Source organism: Triturus cristatus, chromosome 8 (genome assembly GCF_964204655.1).
Source record: "Triturus cristatus chromosome 8, aTriCri1.1, whole genome shotgun sequence".
NCBI lineage: Eukaryota > Metazoa > Chordata > Amphibia > Caudata > Salamandridae > Triturus > Triturus cristatus.
Genome location: NC_140591.1, coordinates 1537220624 through 1537243350, shown reverse-complemented (window position 1 = coordinate 1537243350; position 22727 = coordinate 1537220624). Strand labels below are relative to the sequence as shown.

Genomic DNA, 22727 nt, shown 5'->3' with positions numbered 1-22727 from the left:
ATATTCAAAAGTGCATTTTCCAAAGTATCTACCTCTTGTGATTAGAAGCCAGAGTGTAACCTTCACAAGGACGGGACTGGTTGGTATAATAATTATTTGTCCGTTTAAGGATCCTCAGTGTGTGGCTGCTGGAGCAGGGTAAGTCAGTGTTACTATGCTTCAGTCATTTCACAGCCGCTCATGATGTGAACGAACACAGCAGGAGGACTCAGCAGAGCGCGTAGCTAGTTCCGTTCATAACTCACTAACCGTGGCTGGGCTGGTTAGAACATTTTTGTTCACCTAGGTGAAATTTGTCATGTAAGGTTTGTTTACAGAGCAACAGAGGTGAAGAACATATTGTTATAAAGCATTGTCTATTACCGTCTGATCTCTTGGAAGAGACATTTGTTTTGCGGTTACTGTTTTTTGCATAGTGCACGTTGAATACTGGTGTGGCCTTTTGGTGGTTGAGAGGGAACCTGGTCCTGGCTCCCTTGGAATGCCTGGAGTGTATGTTACTGCAGGTTTGGCCTTTCTGTTCTATTCTATAGTTTTTGTATAGCGCATGGCTACCCGAAGGCTTCCCAGCGCTGTTCGCAGCTCCCGAATAATGAACCCGCTGGGACACGAGTCCTCGAATAGCCAGGTCTTCAAGGCTTTGCGGAATTAAAGTGCTTGCTCCAGCTGGAATGGAAGTGCCTGCTCCAGCTGACGTAACTGCTGAGGGAGTGAGTTCCATCGCTTGGGTGCCAGATAGGACGTTGAGCATCCATCCCAGCGTGATCTCAGGATCCTGGGGACCTTTGGCAGGGGGGCAGAGGCTGATCTGAGATGCCTGCTGCGTACATAGGGGGAGACCAGTGAGCGTAGTGGTGGGGGACCTCTTCTATAGATTGCCCTGTGGGAGATGCATAGGGACTTGAACTGCACTCTACACTCCACCTGAAGCCAGTGGAGATTCCGGAGAGCTGCAGTGGCTGGCTGGTACCTAGCTGTAGTGGCTGGCTGGTACCTAGCTGCAGTGGCTGGCTGGTACCTAGCTGCAGTGGCTGGCTGGTACCTAGCTGCAGTGGCTGGCTGGTACCTAGCCGTAGTGGCTGGCTGGTACCTAGCCGTAGTGGCTGGCTGCTACCTAGCTGCAGTGGCTGGCTGGTACCTAGCTGCAGTGGCTGGCTGGTACCTAGCTGCAGTGGCTGGCTGGTACCTAGCCGCAGTGGCTGGCTGGTACCTAGCCGCAGTGGCTGGCTGGTACCTAGCCGCAGTGGCTGGCTGGTACCTAGCCGTAGTGGCTGGCTGGTACCTAGCCGTAGTGGCTGGCTGGTACCTAGCCGTAGTGGCTGGCTGGTACCTAACCGTAGTGGCTGGCTGGTACCTAGCCGTAGTGGCTGGCACCTAGCTGTAGTGGCTGGCTGGTACCTAGCTGTAGTGGCTGGCTGGTACCTAGCTGTAGTGGCTGGCTGGCACCTAACTGTAGTGGCTGGGCGAGTCTTGCAGCATTCTGTGGGAAGGCACCAGGTATTTCACTGGTGCGGATACACACGGATCGGCATTTGAATCACTACCGTTCGGTTACAACTTATTATGTTTGTGCCGTTGAAGTCAGAAAATATGAAACCCTGAGATGCCATGTTCAAGTATCTTTAATTGTGATAGTCTTTGTGAGGTGTACCATCACCTATCATTGAGGTTTCTTATTATATGCTAAGGTGTGCCGTAGGAACCCTATTTCTGTCATGATGAGGTTTTGAAGTGGTTCAGTTGACTTTGCCAGTGTGAAAGAGCTAGAGGTCATGCATGCCATTAGAAAGGTCAACGTGCAGTGCACACTGTCAGGTGGAGGTAGAGTTGTGGGAGAAGGGCACGCCAGGCAGACACTTCTGTAAAGCAGCTTAGGTGGTCACCTGCAGGTGGCACCAAATATCAGGAAAGGGTCCCAACATTTATTTTTTCTGAGGCAAAATTGTAATTTCCCTGGGGTGCTGAAAATCCTCATGTGTTCCTCAGGTGCGTACGTAGTGTTGAAAGTAGCAAGATCCTACTTGGATGCCTAAGGCTCAGTGGTGATTGTACATGTGACGTTGGTCAAAAGTCGTAAAGGGGTTTTGGCACAAGGGTTGATGTGGTGAGCGACATCGGTGCCTGCCACCAGACACAGTCTGCTTTTAACTATCACCCAATGAGGCCACAGACCGTATTACATTCCTTTCTACAATCAAACCAAGGACTTGTTCTGGCAATGTAAGACCATGGCTTTAGCTGAGGGCCTACCAGTGCTTAATTTGAGCCGGTGGTTTCCGGTGCTCGGCACCAGCATTTAATTTGACAAATTAAGCACTGGGGCCTACTGTGACAAATGAAATATTGTGGGATAGTGTGGTGGAGCTGCAGTAAAGGGTTCTGTGTGCACCAAGACAAGTAAGGTAAAAAAAAAAAAACACTTTTTGTAGTAAAAGACAGCGATAGTTGGTATTAAGTGGGCCCCTCATAGCTTTGGGACTGGTGCCACTGTAACAATATTTAGACCCCGGATTGTAAAGCTGTCAATGTCACAGCATCGTTACCCACCAGTGCATGTGCACTTGTACCCTGGAAGATATTTCTCCAGGATGATATGCATTTGGGGCCCATAACTGCCCTCAGTTGCGTCACAGTTTTATTGTACAGACTTTAAACTTTATCTGCCTTTCAACCCCCCATTTGTTGTAAATTCTGGGCCAGTCTCAACCTTTCTATTTCCAGAAAATTAAATAACTTGGTGTACTTTCATTTGTTTTTATTTCTTATTTAATTAATTCATAGAGCTCATGTTCGCTCCCGAGGGCCCCTGGGCCTTGGAAAAAGAAGCCTGAAAACTAACTACTAGGCGGAAGGGCATTAGCAGGCAGAGGTGGCATAGGCAGTTTCTGGGAGTATAGGTGATTATGCTGTTTATCTAGAGTAAATGTGAGGGCATTCCATAGTGTGGGGTCGTGATGGTGTAGAGCTCGCCCCCCATCCTGGAGCAATTGACTCTGGGTATATGGAGCAGGAAAAGGGTTTCAAAGGAAAGAATAACTGATTTATTCATTAAGAGATCAAAGTATGCCCGAAGAGAAAAGAAACACATTCATCATTCCTCCATTCTTCATGATGTGGTACCACCAAGATCGCGGGAAGGTTTTCAGTATTTATCACACACATAAATAATGCGCAACACAGATTTATCCTTTTGCGTTTCCGCATGAACATGATCCCGCTACTCCTGGGATACCCCCAAAATAAATATAAATTAGCAGACCTCTTACCCTGTCCCTGTAACAACTACGCAGTACAGTCAGATCTACACATTGTATTATTTTGCAAGACCTATACAGAGGAAAGGAAAACATTCATACTCCCAATCCTGAGGTACCACAATTTTAGGAAGTGCCGGGTGGCCACGTACTTTTTAAAAACTCTACCGGATCCATTTGTATGCTGTTCTGTTGCCTCATTTTTGTGGGCTTGTCTTAGGAAGAGGAAAAAGGTGGGACGACATTTTAGTAGCAACAACTAATTAATTAATTTAGAATTCTGAACTGCTTTTTTCATAAACGTTTTTATATGAATTTACCCGGATCACTGCAACTGTTTAATTCTTATTTTATATGTGTATATATTGTGTTGGAATTTTTAGATAACTTGTGCTTTTATGATCCGTTTTAAAAAGATTGAATAAAGCTGTGTGACTGACTGACTGAGCAGGAACACAGAAGAGGAACCAATCGTTCAAATACATTCATATTTCAGAAAAATTTCCCTGAGGCCAAATTTATCGATGTTAATAGAAGGCTTAGTGCATAATGGGTAGGATTTTTAAAAAAATGTTGTTTAAAGAAAGTTTTTTGAGTTTAAGAACAAAATAACAGTTCAGTAACTTGTTACCACCCCCCCCAAAAAAAAAACACAAGGAGAGAGATTTGAGTCACACCGTGTGCAAATAGATATAAACCCATACATGACATTGGATCAGTTAGACAGCATAATTGGTCCTACTGTATCAAATTACAGCAGATCAGCATCACAAACACACTTTAAAAGTATTAATGAACTGTCCCCTCCACTTCTTGTCCCGGCCAGGGTCTCCAGTTTCCTGTTGTAATGGGCAGGATTTCAGAAGGAATCCTTTGTTTCTCTGGAAGCCAATGCAGTTTATTTCTAGCTTTGAAGATCGGAATTAGTTCTCTGAGGCCCTTGGCTGCTCTGGTAGTCAGGTGGTGAATCTGTTGTAATCTATCAAGTGCCTTTTCCAGGAGCCCAGTGGTCTCTTCATGTCGGGACACATGCAGATTCCATCATGGCATGCAGAACTTTAGGGAAAACAGAAGAGCTTGCCTTCGCATGGGAAGGGTCAAAAAACAGCTGGAACAAACATCTGTTCATCTAGAGAAAGATTCCCATCAATCCAGATCTCCAGGGTCTTTGGAGCTAGTATGGGTGGTGAGCCAAAAAAGGGGGCGGATACTCGCTTGCCATGGGTGTTTGTGATTTCCAAGGAGGAGGGGTGCAGGCTTGTTACCACTCAGCTTCCGAAAGGTCGTGCCCACCCATGCTTAGATGTCAGTCAAGCATATGTTTAATCTGGTACATGATTTCATGTTTCATGCTTGAGGTGTGCTCTAGCAAAGGATAAGCAGCGCTCTTCCAGCGAAGCCTTACAGATGTCTCCCTTACAGATGTGACCACGGTCTGAGTCAAGCCGTCACACTGGAGTGGTGGGATACAAGCCTGAGAGAGGGTCTTCTCTCAAGAGCATCACCAGGGAGTGATGCTCCTGTCTTTAAATTTGGTAAATATATGCCAAATAAGACAAGCGACGGTGGTGCGCTCCCCCGTTCATTGTATACATCCTAAAGGGATGCATACAGAAAATCCTCTGGCTGGCTGAAAGTTCACAGAGTTATCACCTTGTACTTGGATATACATTATTTAAGGTATATTTGAGGTCGAACCGTCGAAGGTTTAAATGAACGTTTATTAATAAAGCATACTGTGACAGAGTACTCCATTGCAATCAATGTGGTGCATGCCATGGGTGCTTGCACAGTCTGCTTTTAACTCTCTTCCAAGGGGACCACAGACCCTATCAATTCATTTCACCTGTAAAACCAGCGACTCGGTCTGGAAATGTTAGGCCGTGGTTCAGCCGAGAGCCTACGAATTACTCTGGGATATTACAGTGGAACTGCAGCAATGGTTTATTACATTTATATACCACCTCCAACAGCATCCAAAGTGGGTGCATCTGTTGATGCATCAGTGTTTGTTCTTGGGACATGCCCTCTAAATCAAGCATCAATTTGCATCCTGAATCTGCAGGTTCCAGCCTGCTGTCATCCTTCTTGGGATGAGACCCTCAGGAGTGGACACAGTGGTCCAGGCGACGGCCAACAAGCGAGTGTTCTGCAGCAGCACATTACCTTGTGTGCTGCTGACTATGTCTTCTACTCTTCTCTCTCCCTGACCTTCTTACATGTAATAGTTTGAGGTCCTCAGATGGAAGTACCGAATGAGCACCGTCCTGCATTGTCTCGCTTGAGACCTCCCTTCCTCTAGCGTGCTGCTCCTAGGACTGCCTATGGTGTAACCTAGCGCATGGCGGCATTGAATCTGAGTGTCCACTTTCAACACCAATATTGAAGCTTTTTTTAGACCTTGTTGAATGTTCTTTGGGTTGCGCATCCTCCAGCCAGCCCTCTTTATCCGGCATGCCAGCACTCCTCTGAGTGCAAGGCTACTTAAGTTCCTGTGGTGTTACCAAGGCTTTAGTAAAGATCACATCCAGCTTGTCAGGAAGTTCCCCACAGTCACGTTATTGGTAAAGGCCACAATCCAGGGCTATCCTGTGTACATTTATTACATATAGACTCTGGTCTCACGGGATACATTATCCGACTTATCACTTATGTTCATGCCCGAATTACATGAATGTCCATCAGTGTGACGCTGATCAGGTGCACACCACCAGACACGCCCATGGATTTACGCACATTACATTGGTGGGAAAGGTGCCAAGGCCATGGCAGCCAAGCAAGATCTGATGCACAAGGAACTGAAGATCAGTCCCTGTAGAGTGAGCAGGGGTGCCAGCCAGCAACCCCCCACTTTAGCAGCTTGAGCTGGGCGGGTGTCACTTGGCAGCTCTGTGAAACATTTGTTTATGGCTTCAAGGACTTTAATCGACACTCTGGTCTCCAAGAAACTCATAAAAAATCAGATCCGTTGCAGTGGAAGGAATGGATGGAGGTGGTGAGAAGTCGGGATAGAGAGGAAGATGCAGAGAGAATGGATGGATTAAGAGATGGATGGATGCAGCGGTAGATGGTTGGCGAGGGGGTGAAAGTTGAAGTATGGTTGATGAATTAGAGGAAGGATCAATGGAGAGAAGGATGACTAGAAATATGAATGGATCAAGAGAATATATGGATGGAAAAAAAAGGATGGATGGAGCGGTGGATCAATTGATGGGTGGAAGGCTAGCAAGCGAAGGAAGTATGATGGCTGAAAAAGGAATGAATGAGAGATGGATGGAGAGAATGACAGATGGATAAAAAGAAAGATGAATGGATGGAACAGACAAATTTGGATGGATAAACGAGCAGATAGGACGGAAAGAAGATGTGAAAGCAAGATGGGAAAAGACCGAAATAAAAAGCATTGGCAAAGTCAGTAGGTCATGCCTTGGTGACCTGTTTCTGTGCTAATTATTTTTCAGTATCTTTGATGCTGTGCAATGTGGGAAGTTACAAAAAAAAAAATATAGCATTTAACGCGGTGCACCACATCCTTTTGTAGGCGCATGCACTCCCTAAAGAGGGAAGCCTGTGCATTTTCTGAGCTCAGAGCCTCTCGTGGACCACCAGTACCTGAATCCCGGATCAGCACATTGCCTCGTGGACCACCGGTGCTTAACCCGCAGATCAACACATTGCCTTGTGACCACCAGTACCTAACCCACAGATCAACACATCGCCTCGTGGACCACCAGTACCTAACCCACAGATCAACACATCGCCTTGTGGACCACCAGTACCTAACCCACAGATCAACACATCGCCTCGTGGACCACCAGTATCTGACTCACGGATCAGAACATCGCCTCGTGGACCACCAGTATCTGACTCACGGATCAGCACATCGCCTCGTGGACCACCAGTATCTGACTCACGGATCAGCACATCGCCTCGTAGACCACCAGTACCTAACCCACAGATCGACACATCGCCTCGTGGATCACCAATACCTAACCCACAGATCGACACATCTACTCGTGGACCACCAGTACTTAATCCACAGATCGACACATCTCGTCGTGGATCACCAGTACCTAACCCACAGATCAACACATCGCTTCATCGACCACCAGTACCTAACCCACAGATCGACACATCGCCTCGTGGACCACCAGTACCTAACCCACAGATCGACACATAGCGCTCCATCTAACTTCTCCATGCCCTCACTAGGCCTTGCGCCTCCTCCATGTCTAACAGCTGCGGCCACCAAGCCTCGCATCTTGGTCGCCTGCGCTGTCAGTTTCTCCCACGCACTCGGGTCATGCTTTCCGACGGGGTTTGTTCCTTTGAAACACAGCAGAACAAATTTCGGTTTCACCTTTCTATGTTTTTGGTAAACCCGGATATGTCTGCGAAGAGATCTGGCAGCTTTTGTTGTATGGCGAGAACTTTACAGCTGTGTGCCTGAATTTAAAAGGCATTTACTATTCCAAATTGCTTGTCTTGATTCACATCGAGAATTAGTCACGTGAATGTATGGTGGTGGGAAATCGGCCAGGGTAGTAGACTGTTGGACGGCATGAGACAGAATCGCTTCTTGCAAAGTTTCTCCTAAAAAGTACAATTGGCCGATTCTCAATTAGACATGACCAAACTGCAGCCACGGGTTTACTGGTTTGCATGGCTGCAGAATTACATTTTTTTTCACTTGAAAAGGTTTCCTATGGAAACCCATTACAGTTGCAGGTTTCCAGGAATACTTCGGGGTTTTTTTCCGGTTGCCTTTTGCATGCCAAGTGCTCATTTTTCTGTGGTACAAACGGATCACCTGTCTTCAGATCGGTCAGGTGCATGCACAGTCAGAGGGTCTGGTTTGATTCTATGCAGCCGGCGAGAATGCCACTCTGTGTAACTTTCCTGCAGCCAGACAGGACTGCTGCAAATGCCCAGGACACTTCTAAATTACGACGTCGGCACGTGCAAGCAAAATGACCTGTATATTTCAGCAGTGACACTTTTATTATTTTTTCTTTTTAATTCCCCATAGATGAGGCGGGGATATTTTTCCCTGTGGAGAAATCTCTTTACCTACATCTCGCCACTTTTCGGGGTGTTCTCTTCTCATTCTTTGCCTTGGAAATTGATTTGCTCCTGCCCCTGATAGGGGTAAATATCTGCCTTATTTCATGCTGTGTATTGAATGTGTCAAATTTGTGAATTTTTCAAAGTCACATCTTTGTGGGTATCCCCCAGATTTTCCATTTGGAACCCCACCCATCGTCGCCCACTATCCGCTACTGGGAGAAGATTTGCTCATATGTGATCTAACAAAATATCGAAGTAATATTTTGCAGGAATACATTTCTTTAGGAGTGCAAACTCTGTGAATTGCAAAAGTGAATTTGCTCTCGTAATTCAAACTATGTAAACTTGCAATTGGCGAATGACATTTTGAAGGGGGTCTATGTGTGGAACACCGCAAGATTTCACGGAGATGTAGGGAAAGGGGTTTGTTGCAGAGGAAACATTATTGTGTGGCGAAGAATAAAGTTCCATGTGCGCATGCGCATTTCAACTCGACTCACTCCTTGGAGACTTCCACCCAGAAAATCCGTGATGTTTGTGTGAATCCCGAAAACGTCGGAAATCTACAAACGTAGAACCTGCGGGCTGGATCTCCAACTTTTTAAAGCAGACCTGCCCAACTGCCGAAATTTGGAAGTGAACTTGTTAGAAAGAAAGCTCTACTTGATCTCAGCCAGAAGAGCTGCGCTCTTTGTGAAACATTGACAATAACAGTTGACAGGTGTGGGTCGAGGGTGACGCGCTGACCTCTGTTTGGAAGTTACGAGTTGGTCTTGTCGCTGGTTTATCCTGCGAACAGAAGCTTGCCATGGGCTGTTCCGGGGAAATTCCCAGGGCCTCCGATCACCTGCAACGTGCTCCAAGGTCACACCGCCTGTCACTTTGACGTCTGCGGTAGTGGTTCGCAGAGTCGTGCATGTTCTTACTTCACGTAACCACAGAGTGTTCTGCAAGTCGTCTGTGTGACCTGCGTTCAAGTGTCGTTCAAAGATGAGACAGCACTTGAACTGTTGTACACTAAACTCTCACCTGACGTCAGGAACGTCACCAGGGGAGGTCAGGCGGGCATGTTTTGGCCCAGGCCTCACGTTTACCGGGGCCTTGCGCTCATTACATTATGTATCTCTACATAATTAAAAGCAGGCCTAATCTGTCCCCACTGACACAGCTAACGCTACAACACTAGGTGGCGCCAAATACAATAATTTCCCTTTCTCCAGCGGACCTGGCTCCTAAAATCACGACTGCAAATTGGATGGGAAACCAGGTAGGGTCCCCGCCAAATGTTTGGCCCTTAGTCTCACCATAGCTTCTGGCATGCATTGCTGACGTCATACATGCCACATGTTGGACTTATCTAGGAGGGTGAGATGTACCCGAACCCATCTGTAGAGTTGGGGTGTACAAGCCGGAAGGGGAAATAGCCTCTCCAAAGGAGATATTTTTTCAAATATTGGGATGAAAGACCTATTCCAGCTAAGGCATATTTTGCTAGGACAGGCTCCACCCTGCAGCAGGGCGGATGAATGTATGTGGCAAGGCCGGATCTAATCATGCATAAGAGGATGTTGAAATATGTGGCTTGGAAACGGCCGTTTTTGTATTTTTTTAATTAACAGTTTATTACTGTAATATTAAACTTCCAAAAAACAAATACATCTTGCGAAACTTTGCGTTTTCTCAGCTTTCTTGCGTCAGCTTTACACTTCTTCCAAAACTTACAGGTTGTCGTTACTACAATGTCATTAGTTCAACCAGATTTACTATTTCATAATGTACTGTATCTACACTCGCACCAACATCAATACATGTACATCTTTCCTCATGAACATATAAAAAGTGACATGAATCATGGGAATTCATTTTTATGTCTGATGAGTGACGGAAACGGCAGAATGGTTCTGCTGCAGGAATGCCATAGGATAAACCAGTTGGCGACCCAGCCGAAAACGCAGAGCGGTACCGAATACATTGTCCTGCACCAAAACCAGATATGTTGATGTATTCATCCACGACCTGCTTTGTCTCAACATTGGACGAGACATTGTTTGATGCTCTCCCTGGGGATCACAACTATCAAGATATAGTTGCCCATGATACAGAGATTGGGTATTGGGTCGGTGAGTGTCAGATTGAGTTTGACCTCAGCCGGGGCATGGTTGAGCCTTCACGGTGTCCCTCACAAAACCTTTGGATTGGAGCTTGCCATCTGTTGTGAAGAGGGTCCTGCTGACGAGAGACAAAATGTATGCTAACTTTTGAGGGGCGGCTGTCTCTCCAAGGCGCTGATTCACAAAGGGATGTAAAAGTACGTAAAGGTGTACTCCTGTGATACTCCTTCCCAAACTCACAAATGCTTTGGTGAATCCCTGACAAATACCTTGGAATCCCAGAGCTTTGAGTATTCCTCTGAAACTATTATCAAATACAGCTCTTGGAAAGGCCTCTGTGCCTACTGGCCGCTGCCAATCTTCATTCATCACAAGAATGACGTTCTTTGGTTTTCCTGGCCCAGACTTCCTTTGGTTTTATTTATGTAGGCATTTCTAAGGTGCGCAATGTAACAGAAGCTTTACGGGCACAGTGAAGAATGACAACAAACACCGTGGAAAGATGGAAGAGATTAGTGAAATGTTTGAATTTCCTTTAACAATAGTAGAGATTTGTGATTGGTCAGGAGTGTTTTGATGTAAAATTTCGTATATGAAGTTTCCCAAACCACAAATTCTCTGCCCCTGTTGGTGTAGGATCCGAACATGGCAGTCTATGTATGTCAAGGTTTATCAAGTTCTGAAATGTGCATGTGTGATTCTTTCCTGATGCCGCATGGGTCCGCACCAGAGCTATGAAATGCCCCCTTTCCTTGGCCAGTAGCCAGTGGAGAGACTTCACAACTGGTCACAATTGGTCAGATGTGATCATGGGAGATCAAGTGAGCAGCAGATCCCTGGATTTCTGTAGATCTTTTTGTTTGAAAGAGTTTGTGATCTCAAGTTGTCAATTACGCTTGTCCAGTGTGGGAGTGAAAAAGAGCTGGATGCATGCACTCACGCCCAACTCAAAGAGAAGGCGATTCATGTGTCCAATGCATTTTAGTATCGGGCTTGTCGATTGGCTGAGATGAGTTTCAGGGTGACTCAAACACTTTTACATTTTTTAGAAACAGTATCATCTTGCAGTCTAAGGTCACTGGATTAGGACAAAAAGATCAGAGAGTGATGAGAACTCTGGGGAGTAAAAAGGTCAGAGATCCCACAGTAGATGTATTCTTCAAAGCTCTCATCGTCTGAGCCTTAAAGCAAAGCTTGCAGCGCTTAATTTATGCCGGTGTTTGCACGTTGTTGGCTCCTGCACTCATGTTTTTTGGGGACCAGAACTTCTTACTTTTTATCATCAGACTTTGACCAGAGCAAGACAGAGAAGTTGCGGCCGGTTATTATGCCGCTCGTCGCGTCCGGATCACTTTGATCACTATACAGTAAAGCTTTTTGCCGTTGTGTCAGGAATTACATTTTCAACTTCGGCATCAATACTCTAGAGGCTTTATTCATACCTCCACTATTTAAGATCTTTGAACTATTTGTACTTCGCATCATGATCTAAAACATATGCAATATGCTTCGTTTTCATTATATTGAAGATTTTATGCATACCGCTATATAAAGATTCAGATGTCTGTGTGCCATGTGTGGACGTAATCTGTAGTATAGATATCAGCCATCTTTGGGATTTTTTGAACTGCGTATTCCTGTAGATCCATTATTCCACAATTTTGATTGATTCCTAGCCCTGAAGAAGTTCCTGTGGCAAAAGGAACGAAACGCGTTGGCTGTTTGCCGTTTCATAAATGATCTCATGAATTAAAGAAGAATTTTGGAATACATTCGCTCACTTGGACTTATTATTATTGAGTGCACCTTCCTTTGTGTGGAAGACAGAGAAAGTCAGAAGAGGAAGAAGGGAAAGAGGAAGAGAAAAGAAAACCGTGACAGCGAGAAAGAAGGGATGAAGACGAACCTGCAGGAGGGAGATATAGAGATAAGAAGTGTATAGCAATGAAAGAAGAAGGCGTGGCATTTAATAAAAACTAGGTAGCCGCGGTATTCAACAAACCTGGCATTTGCCAGCACTGGCAGTAGATTCCTCGGGAAGACTGTGGGCCACTGCACCTATATATATTCATGTTTTACAAATTAAGCATTGGGTCCAGAGCAATTCTTTCTGACCCTAAAGGTGCAACCAGTCGCGTGAAAGATGCAGCGTCTCATGTGTCCTCTGCATGTACAAATAGATGCGAGCTTTGCTCTAGGGTTGGGCTGGTGGTCCCCAACTCAAATTCAACTGTGGTCGGAAACTGTGTTGCTGTGGTCTTCCTCAGAATGGGCGGAGCTTGAAAGTTTGAGTATGAGGGGTCATGAGGTCATGGTTCAGAAGTACTCCGGGTGGGAAGCAGGAAGCAGTGGATGTACAACTTTCTCATCACTCTAGTTTCACAAATACATGGAGCAGTGCGAGAGGTACTTAGGGGAATAAGCCACCATGTACAGATCCCACCACCACAAGACCCTCAAGTCTGTGTTTTTCATTGTGAGAAGAAAAATGAACAGGTTTTTGGCTGGCGCGGTCTTCTGGAAGCGAGCTTGTGCATCTACCTTCACGTACTCAGAAGCCATCAAATGAATTATTTAGCGGGCGGTTCTATCATCCATAATGTACTTAGAAGCCCTCAGCACATCTGTTTCGTAGGCATGCACGAGGCTGACCAACTAAGTGAGCCGTAGAGCCAGTGTGGAGGTTGCATTACTGGATGAAACGCAGACCAGCGATAGTGCATGGGCCCGCGTCCGCTCTACACAGCGAAAACCTAATCTGACCCTTAAAACGGAGTCTCTGTAAGTGAACAGTGAATTAATAGTTTAGAATCAGCCATCCCTATTTTTAGTGCCACTGAATGTAGATTTGCTTCCATATTATTTAAAACCGTTTTTGAAAAAGCTATGGGTCATTTTTAGGTCTTACTTGTTGTCGATTACCTATAGTGGACAGTGCTAATACTTGCTGTAGGCTTTGGGTCGGCCAGTTGCTTGTCATTAGTTGGTTTCTTGTCAGTCTCTTTTGCTTGCTTTTTATTCAGTAGCTTTCTTTCCTTTTCAAGTGTTTGTCCCTCCTGTAGAGCATGGCTTCTTTACCATCCCTGTGATTGGGTGAATTGCACCCTTCCACTGCTCACATTCCGCACTCCATCGAAGTGCATGTGTTTTCTTGCACTCTCTGTGTGTGCTGCTTCCCCCTTGATTACCTGCTTATATGTTGCTTTCTCCTTTGCCTCCTCAGCTCACCCATTGCTTCCCCTACTCCTCCCTGCCAGACTTTTTTTTTAATGTTTATTTTTTATCTTTCCTCCCACCTCACTCTCCTCTTTTGCTCCCTCATCTCCCTATTGCCCCACCACGTGGACTTCCCGCACCTGTTCCTCTGTCGCTCCACCACCCCTCCTGTTGCTGTCTTTGCAATGTTTCAAAAAGATAGGAGGGATTGCAACTTCAATTGAGTGCCAGGGCGATCCTTCTTCAAATCTTTCGCTCTCATTTAAATTGTCTTCTTTATTTACCACTCCAGAGTTATCTTCCACCATCTTGGAGTAGTAAATGATACAAAAAATGGTGGCTGCGTCTTGACGCATCCGTGCCTTTTTTACTGCTGACCATCGAGAAAACAAACACGTTTTTCTATTTTTGCCGATGCTGAATAGCATTGGCAAAAAACATTGGCAAAGCCAATAGGCCTGCAGTGGCAGCCAAAATGCGAGACCTGTTGACTTTGCCAGTCCTTGTGGACAACATCCCTGAAATTTGTAAGTACCTCTTACTAAATCAAAGAAAACTGCTAAGACTTGCATATTAATATTGTTAAAACATTTACAAAAGTAGTTTAGCTGTTTTCCATTCCCACTCCTCATTGATCATTTGTTTATATTAGTTTTTGTCGCATCATCGTTTAGGAAATGTCAGAGCTTTAAATGTGAGCACCAACTTTTATCTGATCCACACAAATTGAGGAGATACAAGGAATTACAGAGTAATATGTTTGTAGTAATTTTCAATGTTTCCAAGTTAGGGGCCTCTGATGGTTATTTTGCGTTACGCGTCTTCAGCAAGGAAAGGCAGCCTAACCCGAAGGAGGTCGGTAGTAAGTAGAGCAGCAGCGACAACACAGGCTTTTATCCGTCACCCTCTCCCGTAAGACCCAGCTGATCCTGGGGCCCTCTGTAGCACCCCAAGCCTTGGGGAGGACACCATTTATGGGCCAGTAGTTGGTAACAACAGTGAGCCTGAGGCTCATCTGCTTCGAGCCCTTGGTGGGCATGCGGGGCTCTAGTTCCGGGTCAGTATGTGGGTCTCGTGGCTCAGCGGTGCACTCTAAGAGCCTTTTGTAACAAAGAAACTCATCTCTGATCCATGAGACTTGACACAGGTTTACGCAAGACCTGTGGTTTATTGGTTCCAGGTTAAGTGCAAAGGAGAAGGTCCAACCAGAAGCAGGCACCTGCCCGGCTCAGCCAGCCTCTCTGCCACTGATCGCACTCCCTCAGCCTCAGCGACATCCCCTGCACTCTAAATGACAGCACTCACCCTGGCAGAGCCCAGCAGCATGACTTGGGTTCTTTGCCATAGAATCCACAGGCTTTATCCAACTATTCCTGTTACTCCTCTTAAGTTGGTGCCTTGGCTTCCTAGCTCTCGCGCGCAATTCAAGGTACGTCTCAACCGACACTGACAACTGTAATCGGTCTGAGGCCCAATTGGGAGATCTGAAACTCCTCTTATTGGTTCACTCACCCAGCCCTGCGTACCAGTGCCAGGTGCGTGTGGGCAGGGCCCCATGTGCATACTGGCCGGTCTTAAAGGGACCACAGCTGCATTTATTGACCAAGAAACTATAAATTTCCACACATTGTCGCACATCTAGCTCCACAAACAACTTGCTGACAGCGCTTGGCCACGTGAAAAACACACCACATGGAATCTACTGAAGGAAATTCTATCTCCTGTGATTTTTGGATAGTGTGTTTTTCACCTCCCATGATAGGCAGGATTAAATAAAAACATAATGAGTTAAAACCCATCTAAGCCCTCCATAAAAAGGGTCCGCAGGCTTTCCTGCGCTTGCTCCCTCTGTGACTCAGTGGTGTTTGCAATCCTTACGATACTTGCACAATAACCCGTGTGGTCCATGTGAGAAGTGAGTCCAAAGCAATAGCAGAATAATGAGAAGAAAATATTTTAGAAAGTTAAATAAATCTAAAATGACGGAAGAAAAATGAGCTCACATTGCACAGAATAAAAAAAAAAAAAAAAAAAAAAAAAAAAAATCGGAAATAGTTCAGTGGTGCTGTCGAATGTGTAAAAAGCATGCAAGTCACATAAGCAATTTTTTAATCAAAGTCTTTTGTTTGTTTTTCTTGTTTGCTAGCCCTCCTCCTGACGCGGAGCATCGGATTCCAGATAAGCCGTTCAGTGTCCCTCCACCCATCATACCTCGGAATAAACCGCAGAGCCCTCCGGCAACCGTGCCAAACCCGCTGATGACCACTGTCCATCTTAAACCAGAGTTTGGTGAGTAGACCCCGCCCTCTTATCTGTTTTTAAGGTCAGCATGAAATATCTTTAGTTGTATTTCCAGACTCATACAATCAACAGTTCATAAATCGAAAACGCATACATATATCAATAGAATAGGGGTCTTTGGGTCAGCTCTTTCACCCATAGGTCTGTTAGGACGTCAATCTCATTTTCCTTCTGCTCACTACAGCTTACAGAATGGGGCGCTGGGTCAGCCCACATAGCTACTACTGCTCTCTTGCGTGATAGTATTTTGAGCAATCATTTCAGTAGATTGGCTGGTGGGCAAGAGCTTGGATCACTGACACAATATAGTGGTGAACAATATTGATGAGAAAAGTATCATGCGAAAATATCTATTTCCACAATATCGTGCTCTTATACTTATAAGTACAAAAAAATAGAAAAAATAAATATCGTTGACACTTATAGCATCCATTAGTGGACAAAGAATAGATTTTTTTAACTATAAACAGGGTTTAAAGTAGTAAATGTTAAATATTTTAATAAATAGCGTAATGTAAATTAAATATATTCCACTAATATTTAATACCTACTATATATTAATATATACTTATATAAACACACAAATACATGTATATGCATTTGTATTTATATAAATATAAATAAATATGTATGTAGTGTAACAATTAAGAAAACAATATATTTAAAATGTCTTACTATAGATATTTATATATAATTAATAAAAATGTGTATTTTACATTATATTGCTTTAATATTTTAAATGTATTCATATGAAAACATATGTATTCATAGTAATATATTATAAAAAATACTATAATGTAAAATAATTTTAATTATAAGTACAATGTGTGTGTGTGTGTGTGTATATATATATATATATACACACACACACACACACACACACACACAACATACTCAATAAAGCCTTAAAAAATATAAGCAATTGAATAAGAATACATATATTTATTAATGTAGACAAAAATGAAATATTAAAAATTGAATAATCCAAAAAACACATTTAACAAAATTACTATAAACATAAGAAGACATGTAAAAATAAAAACAAATAATCTCAAAAATAAAACAATCTATAACATATTTCTAACCAATATCATGAAAACTATTGGAATCTAAGAATGTTAAATATACTAATTTCACTTTATTTTATGCAACGGTGGGGAAAGTGTTGGAGTTCGAAGGGGTTAGATGTACTATCCTTACTCCAGTCAGTGTAATATTAGGAAAAGTGTTGGATTTCGGAGAGGTTAGATCTATTACTAATACTCCAGTAGGGAAATTTACTATTCTCACTCCGGTCTAAGTAACAGTAGGAAAAGCATTGGACTTCGAAGGGGTGAAATTAATTATACCCTCTCCAGTTTGCACAACAGTAGGGAAATTGTTGGACTTTCAATGGATTAGAGTTACTATTACAACTCCCAAAAATGAAAGTGTTGGATTTCAGAGGGTAAAATTAAGTATTCCCACTCCAAACAGCACAACAGTAGAGAAAGTATTGAACTGCGAAGAGGTTAATTTTACTACTCCTACTGCAGTCTAAGCAAGAGTAGGGAAAATACCCAATTTCAAACATTATATATATATATATATATATATATATATATATATATATATATATATATATATAAATAAAGTAACCCAATGAATGTGGAAACAGTATTAAACTGTTATGAAAAAGGTAATATCATAAAAATATATATCTATTAAAAAAAACTAAAACCAATTAGTCAATTTACATGATTACTATTCAATAAAACAAATAAATAATTGTTAATATATTAATAATTAATTAACTTCCCAACATGTACCCTTACAAAACATGGGAGCCCACACCTAAAATATAACTCAAAAAACTACCATTCAATTACTTGCATATTTAAAATATATTAAATAATTGACAATGAATAAATATGTTAATTATTACTTTACGACCCACCCTAGACCCTACAAACCTAGCACCCAGAAGCTAAAATAAAATTCAGTATTACATAATTTGCATATTTAAAATTGCAAAATTAATTTATTTTCATTAATAAATAATAATTGTTAGTTAATTAATAATTATTTACTTCCCACCCTGTACCCTAAAACCAAGCATCCGGCAACTAAAATATAAGTATAAAATTATTACTCCATATTTTACATAATTAAAAATCAAGTAAATAATTGCTTAACAATTAACAATAAAGTATCAATTAGTTATTACTTAATTAACTTCCCTACACCTCTACAAACCTAGCATTCTACAACTGAAATATAAGTAAAATGAAACATGCCTCTTAACATCGAGTCTTGTGCTGCAGCCCGGGAAAGGGCTGCAGTATGCCCCAATGCCAAAAGGCATGTTTGTAAACATCCCTGCCCCCTGTGGCATAGAGACGTTTAGGGGGCCACCACAGGTGCCCCCCAGGGCCTACAGTGGAAGGCCACGGGGGACAGGGGCCCTGCTACGGCCCCCAAAAAAGGCTTTCCGCCAGCCTTTTCACATCAGAAGATCCAGCGTGAAATGGCTGGTGGAAAGGTGGATCGTAAGCCCCATGGTGGTTCCTGAGAAGGCACCGCATCCCTTGTAGGGAATGCGATCTGACCGACCTCCTGATGGGCTCCATGAGCCAGTCAGAAGCTGTCGGTCGGTCCCTGGGGCAATGCGGTCTGTCTGACCAACCGCATCCTAAAGTGGTGGTTCAACCGTGGTTGTAGATGTTGGTGGGACCGACAGCATGTGCGGTCCCGGTCCCTCCGACACTGTAATCCGCCCCTAGGTCTTCTGGTTAGAGTGATTCCAAAGAAATAGTATATTTTCTTTGCACCATTTTGAATTATATTTTTTGGTTATTCGCTTTAAAACTAAAAAGGGTTTGTATGCCAGTATTCTGTCAACCAGGATGCTTTTATGCTGTTCTAATAAAATGATATGTGATGGTAATTTATTTAATTTGAAAATTTTAGTGCAAGCATATGGCCGCCATGCTTGGATGTGGCATGTTTTCTTTATTTATCTTTTAGTGGCATACGCATCCAGAACTGTCTTTCCAATGTCCATAAAGCGATGTCCCTACATTCTCATATCAGGACTTGATTCACAGGCTGGACAGTCTGTGTTTTGACCTTCCACTTTCAGCACTGGCCCAGCTCTGTCAAAATCCGTCAAACGTTTGGCATCAATATCGACACAAGATGCTGAGGTGTCAGCAGACATTCTTCCAGCAGTCTCCATCTCTGTCACCTTCAGTTTTGTTTCCGAATCTTTCGCTTGATAGTAAACGAATGGCCATCTCAATTGTTATTGGTAAGAGTCTCTGCGTTAACATCAAATCTTCACGCCCCTTGCGAGCAGTTCAAAACCAGGCTAGGCTTGTTGGGGCCCTATGTTTCGGCTCTGCGTCTCCTATTCAGTGATCCTTACATTTACGATGATCTTTAAATTGGCTCAAATCTTTGTCTTGGGTTGCCAGTTGAGCTGCAGGTTGAGCTCAAGAATTAGGGCCTGATTACGAGTTTGGTGGTCCCACTCCCGTCCTTTTCTCCATCCTTTTCTCGCCAGTGAGACTCATGGCTTTATTTTCTTTTTTTCAAAGTGAGCAAGGGACTCACGTCTGAGCATAATGCCACTGGATTCAAGCAAGCCTGGCTGAAGACGGCTGAAATGCCAGAAACCGGTCCTAGGAAGATTGTTTCCGGTCCAGGGAAGACATGGCTTGGCAGTTCGGGCTGGACTGTTCCCATGAGGCACAGGGTCAGACTGATTTGCATATGGCCATGTCTGAACTGGGGTGGCAGAGTGGGCTAAAGAACGGTGGTGGATTAAACCCAGATCAGTTGACTGGGGGTGAGTGTTTGCAATGTTCAACACTCCGTCACTCATTTCCTTTGGTTTTGCTTTGTTCGCCATAAGTTGGCAGGGTATGCTCAGACGTGAGTCCCTTGCTCACTTTGCCACTGGATTCAAGCAAGCCTGGCTGAAGACGGCTGAAATGCCAGAAACCGGACCTAGGAAGCTTGTTTCTGGTCCAGGGAAGACATGGCTTGGCAGTTCGGGCTGGACTGTTCCCATGAGGCACAGGGTCAGACTGATTTGCATATGGCCATGTCTGAACTGGGGTAGCACAGTGGGCTAAAGAACGGTGATAGATTATACCCAGATCAGTTGACTGGGGGCGAGTGTTTGCAATGTTCAACACTCCGTCACTCATTTCCTTTGGTTTTGCTTTGATTGCATATATATTACAGCACCCTGGGTATCAGGGTCATCAATGAAATCACATTGCATTATGTCACTAAAGCAATCTATTTGTATGCCTGCTATCCAGCTATGCCACAAAATTATATCCCGAACTATAACAAACCCCCCCAACACCCACCACCCTGTCCCCTGCGTCGCACCATGTCCATATATTCCCCACCACAGCCTTAAAGTCCTGCTGCCACGTCATATCTCGATAAGATGGATCCCCCCCGTCTTCCCCCCCCCAGCCTGGCATTCCCCCCCAGCTTGACCAGTCTCAAAAATTATCCCCATAAATGATCCTCTTCCTCCACTGGTTGCTCCAGCCACAGCCCCCGGTAATCCGCCCATCTTTTCCATATTTTATAGTGTTTGCGTGGACATCCCCGGGCCACAAATATGGGCTGTTCCAGACCCATACAGAAGTCTAGGCCGTTTTTCCATGCGGTCACCGATTGAGCTCGAGGTGTCTTCCATGCTCTAGCGATGTCCCGCTTTGCTACTGTAAGGCCAAGTCGCAGTAGATGCCGCTTATATATATTACCCCCAATGCCCTCCATGACATGCAGCAGTGCAATTCGTGGCGTTCGTGGGATTGCCCACCCCAGTACCGCCCTCCAGAACCGGTCTAAAGCAGGGCAGTGCCAAGTAGTATGGAGAAATGTTCCTTCCTCCTGGTCGCACCGGAGACAATCCGGAGCGGCAATCATACCCGCTCGGAACAGTCTGGCCCGGGTGAAGTAAACCCTATACAGATATTTGAATTGTATGAGGCGCAGGCGCATCGCTATAGCCGCTTCCCTAGGAGCCGCCAGGGCCTCCCTCCAGTCTTCCTCATCTAGGGCACCTACGTCAGACTCCCAATCTCCCCGCAACTTCCGGAGCTTTGTAGAGCAATGGATAACTAGGGCCTGATAGATCCTGGAGATCTTTTTGGTCTCCAGGTCCCCCATGAAGAGTCTCGCTTCCAACGGACTAAACTCGGGGAGGGATGTCAGACCCTCCAGGCTAGGGGACAGTGCATGGCGCAGCTGGAGATATCTATAGAACTGTGATTGGGGCATAGAGAATTATCTTTGTAAGTCCTGGAATGATTTTAGCGTTGTGCCACTCATAACGTCCCCCAATGTCGAGATGCCAATGTCATCCTATCCGTGGAAGCCCCTTAGCGTTACCAGGTCTGGGAAGCACCCATTGTTCCAGAGGGGGGTCTCTTTGGTCAAGGCATTCCACCAACCCATCCGACGCAGTGCTTGCCGCCAGATCAGGAAAACCACTCGCGTGGCCGACGGCATGCTGCTGCGCACTTGCGCAGAGTACAGGATGGTGTGTAGTGTATTAGATCCCATAAGCAGGCGCTCCAATGCGTACGCCGGGTCCCTCCTATCCCCATACCAGCACTCGTTGAGATGCGAGGCTTGGTAGTAAGACAGGACATCCGAAGACGCAATTCCCACGCAATACGAGTATAGAAAACATGTTCTAAGGGCCACTCGCACTTTACCCCCCTCCCACAGAAACTGCCCCAACACTGAATTCACCTGCCGGAACCATCGAGGTGGGATCGGATATGGATAGTTTTGCAGTTGGTATAGTAGCCTAGGCAGAGCCACCATCTTAAATATTGCTGACCTGCCATACAGCGTCAGTGGCATTCGAGACCAGGTCTTGAAATCCGAGCGGATCCTCTCCCACACTGGCGTTATGTTGCGGTCCCAAGAAAACGCCAGAGCCTCCGAAAGGAACACCCCCAAGTATTTCAGCCCTCCTGCAGCCAGCTGAATATCACTCGCCCACGCACCGGGCCTCGAGCGGTCCCCCAGAATCCACAGTGTAGATTTGCGAGGATTCATATAAAGTCCCGACGTCTCCCCAAAGATCTGCATAATCCGTAGGAGTCGCGGCCCCACCACATCTAGCTCCGTAAGGAAAAACAGGACGTCATCCGCATATAATGCGATTCTGTCCGACACCTCCTGAGACCACTCAAAACCGTGGACCTGTGCATCCATATGCACCCACGCCGCCAGCGGTTCCATCGCCAGTGCGAACAGGTATGGGGACAGGGGGCATCCCTGCCACGTACCCCGCTGTATGGGAAAGACAGTAGATGCCGCCCCCGCCACCCGCACTGTCGCCGTCAAGTCTGTATAGAGGAGCTGGAGATAAGAAAGAAAGCGCGGGCCCAGATTGAGTCGGCGCAGTAAGGCAAACAGGTATACCCAACTCAAAGAATCAAAGGCCCTATCCATGTCTGCCAACAGGAGCGCCGCCTGCTCCCCGGTTTGTCAAACCGCGGCCACCGCCACGTGTGCCCGCCTTATATTCTGTCTAGTGGCCCTCTTGGGCATGAAACCTGCCTGATCAGGGTGTATAAGAGCCGATATGTGGGGCAGAAGGCGATTGGCCAATGCTTTGGCCAGGATCTTTGCCTCCACATTAAGGAGGGAGATGGGGGCGATACGAGGCCCGTTGATCCGGGGGCCGGCCGGGTTTGAGAAATACCACCACTTCTGCGTGTCTCCAGTCTGGGGGGGGGAGCATGCCCTTCTC

At 45.1% G+C, this 22727-nt stretch overlaps 1 protein-coding gene across 16 annotated transcripts in view; it reads left to right on the top strand.

The window, feature by feature from the left end:
• ARAP1 (ArfGAP with RhoGAP domain, ankyrin repeat and PH domain 1) overlaps window positions 1–22727 on the top strand; it is an 826919-nt gene that overhangs the window by 450083 nt on the left and 354109 nt on the right. For all 16 annotated transcript variants that reach the window (XM_085623389.1, XM_085623384.1, XM_085623387.1 and 13 more), the window contains one exon: window positions 15795–15937. In XM_085623389.1, coding sequence (XP_085479515.1) covers window positions 15795–15937 — 143 coding nt within the window. The remainder of the gene's footprint in view (window positions 1–15794; window positions 15938–22727) is intronic.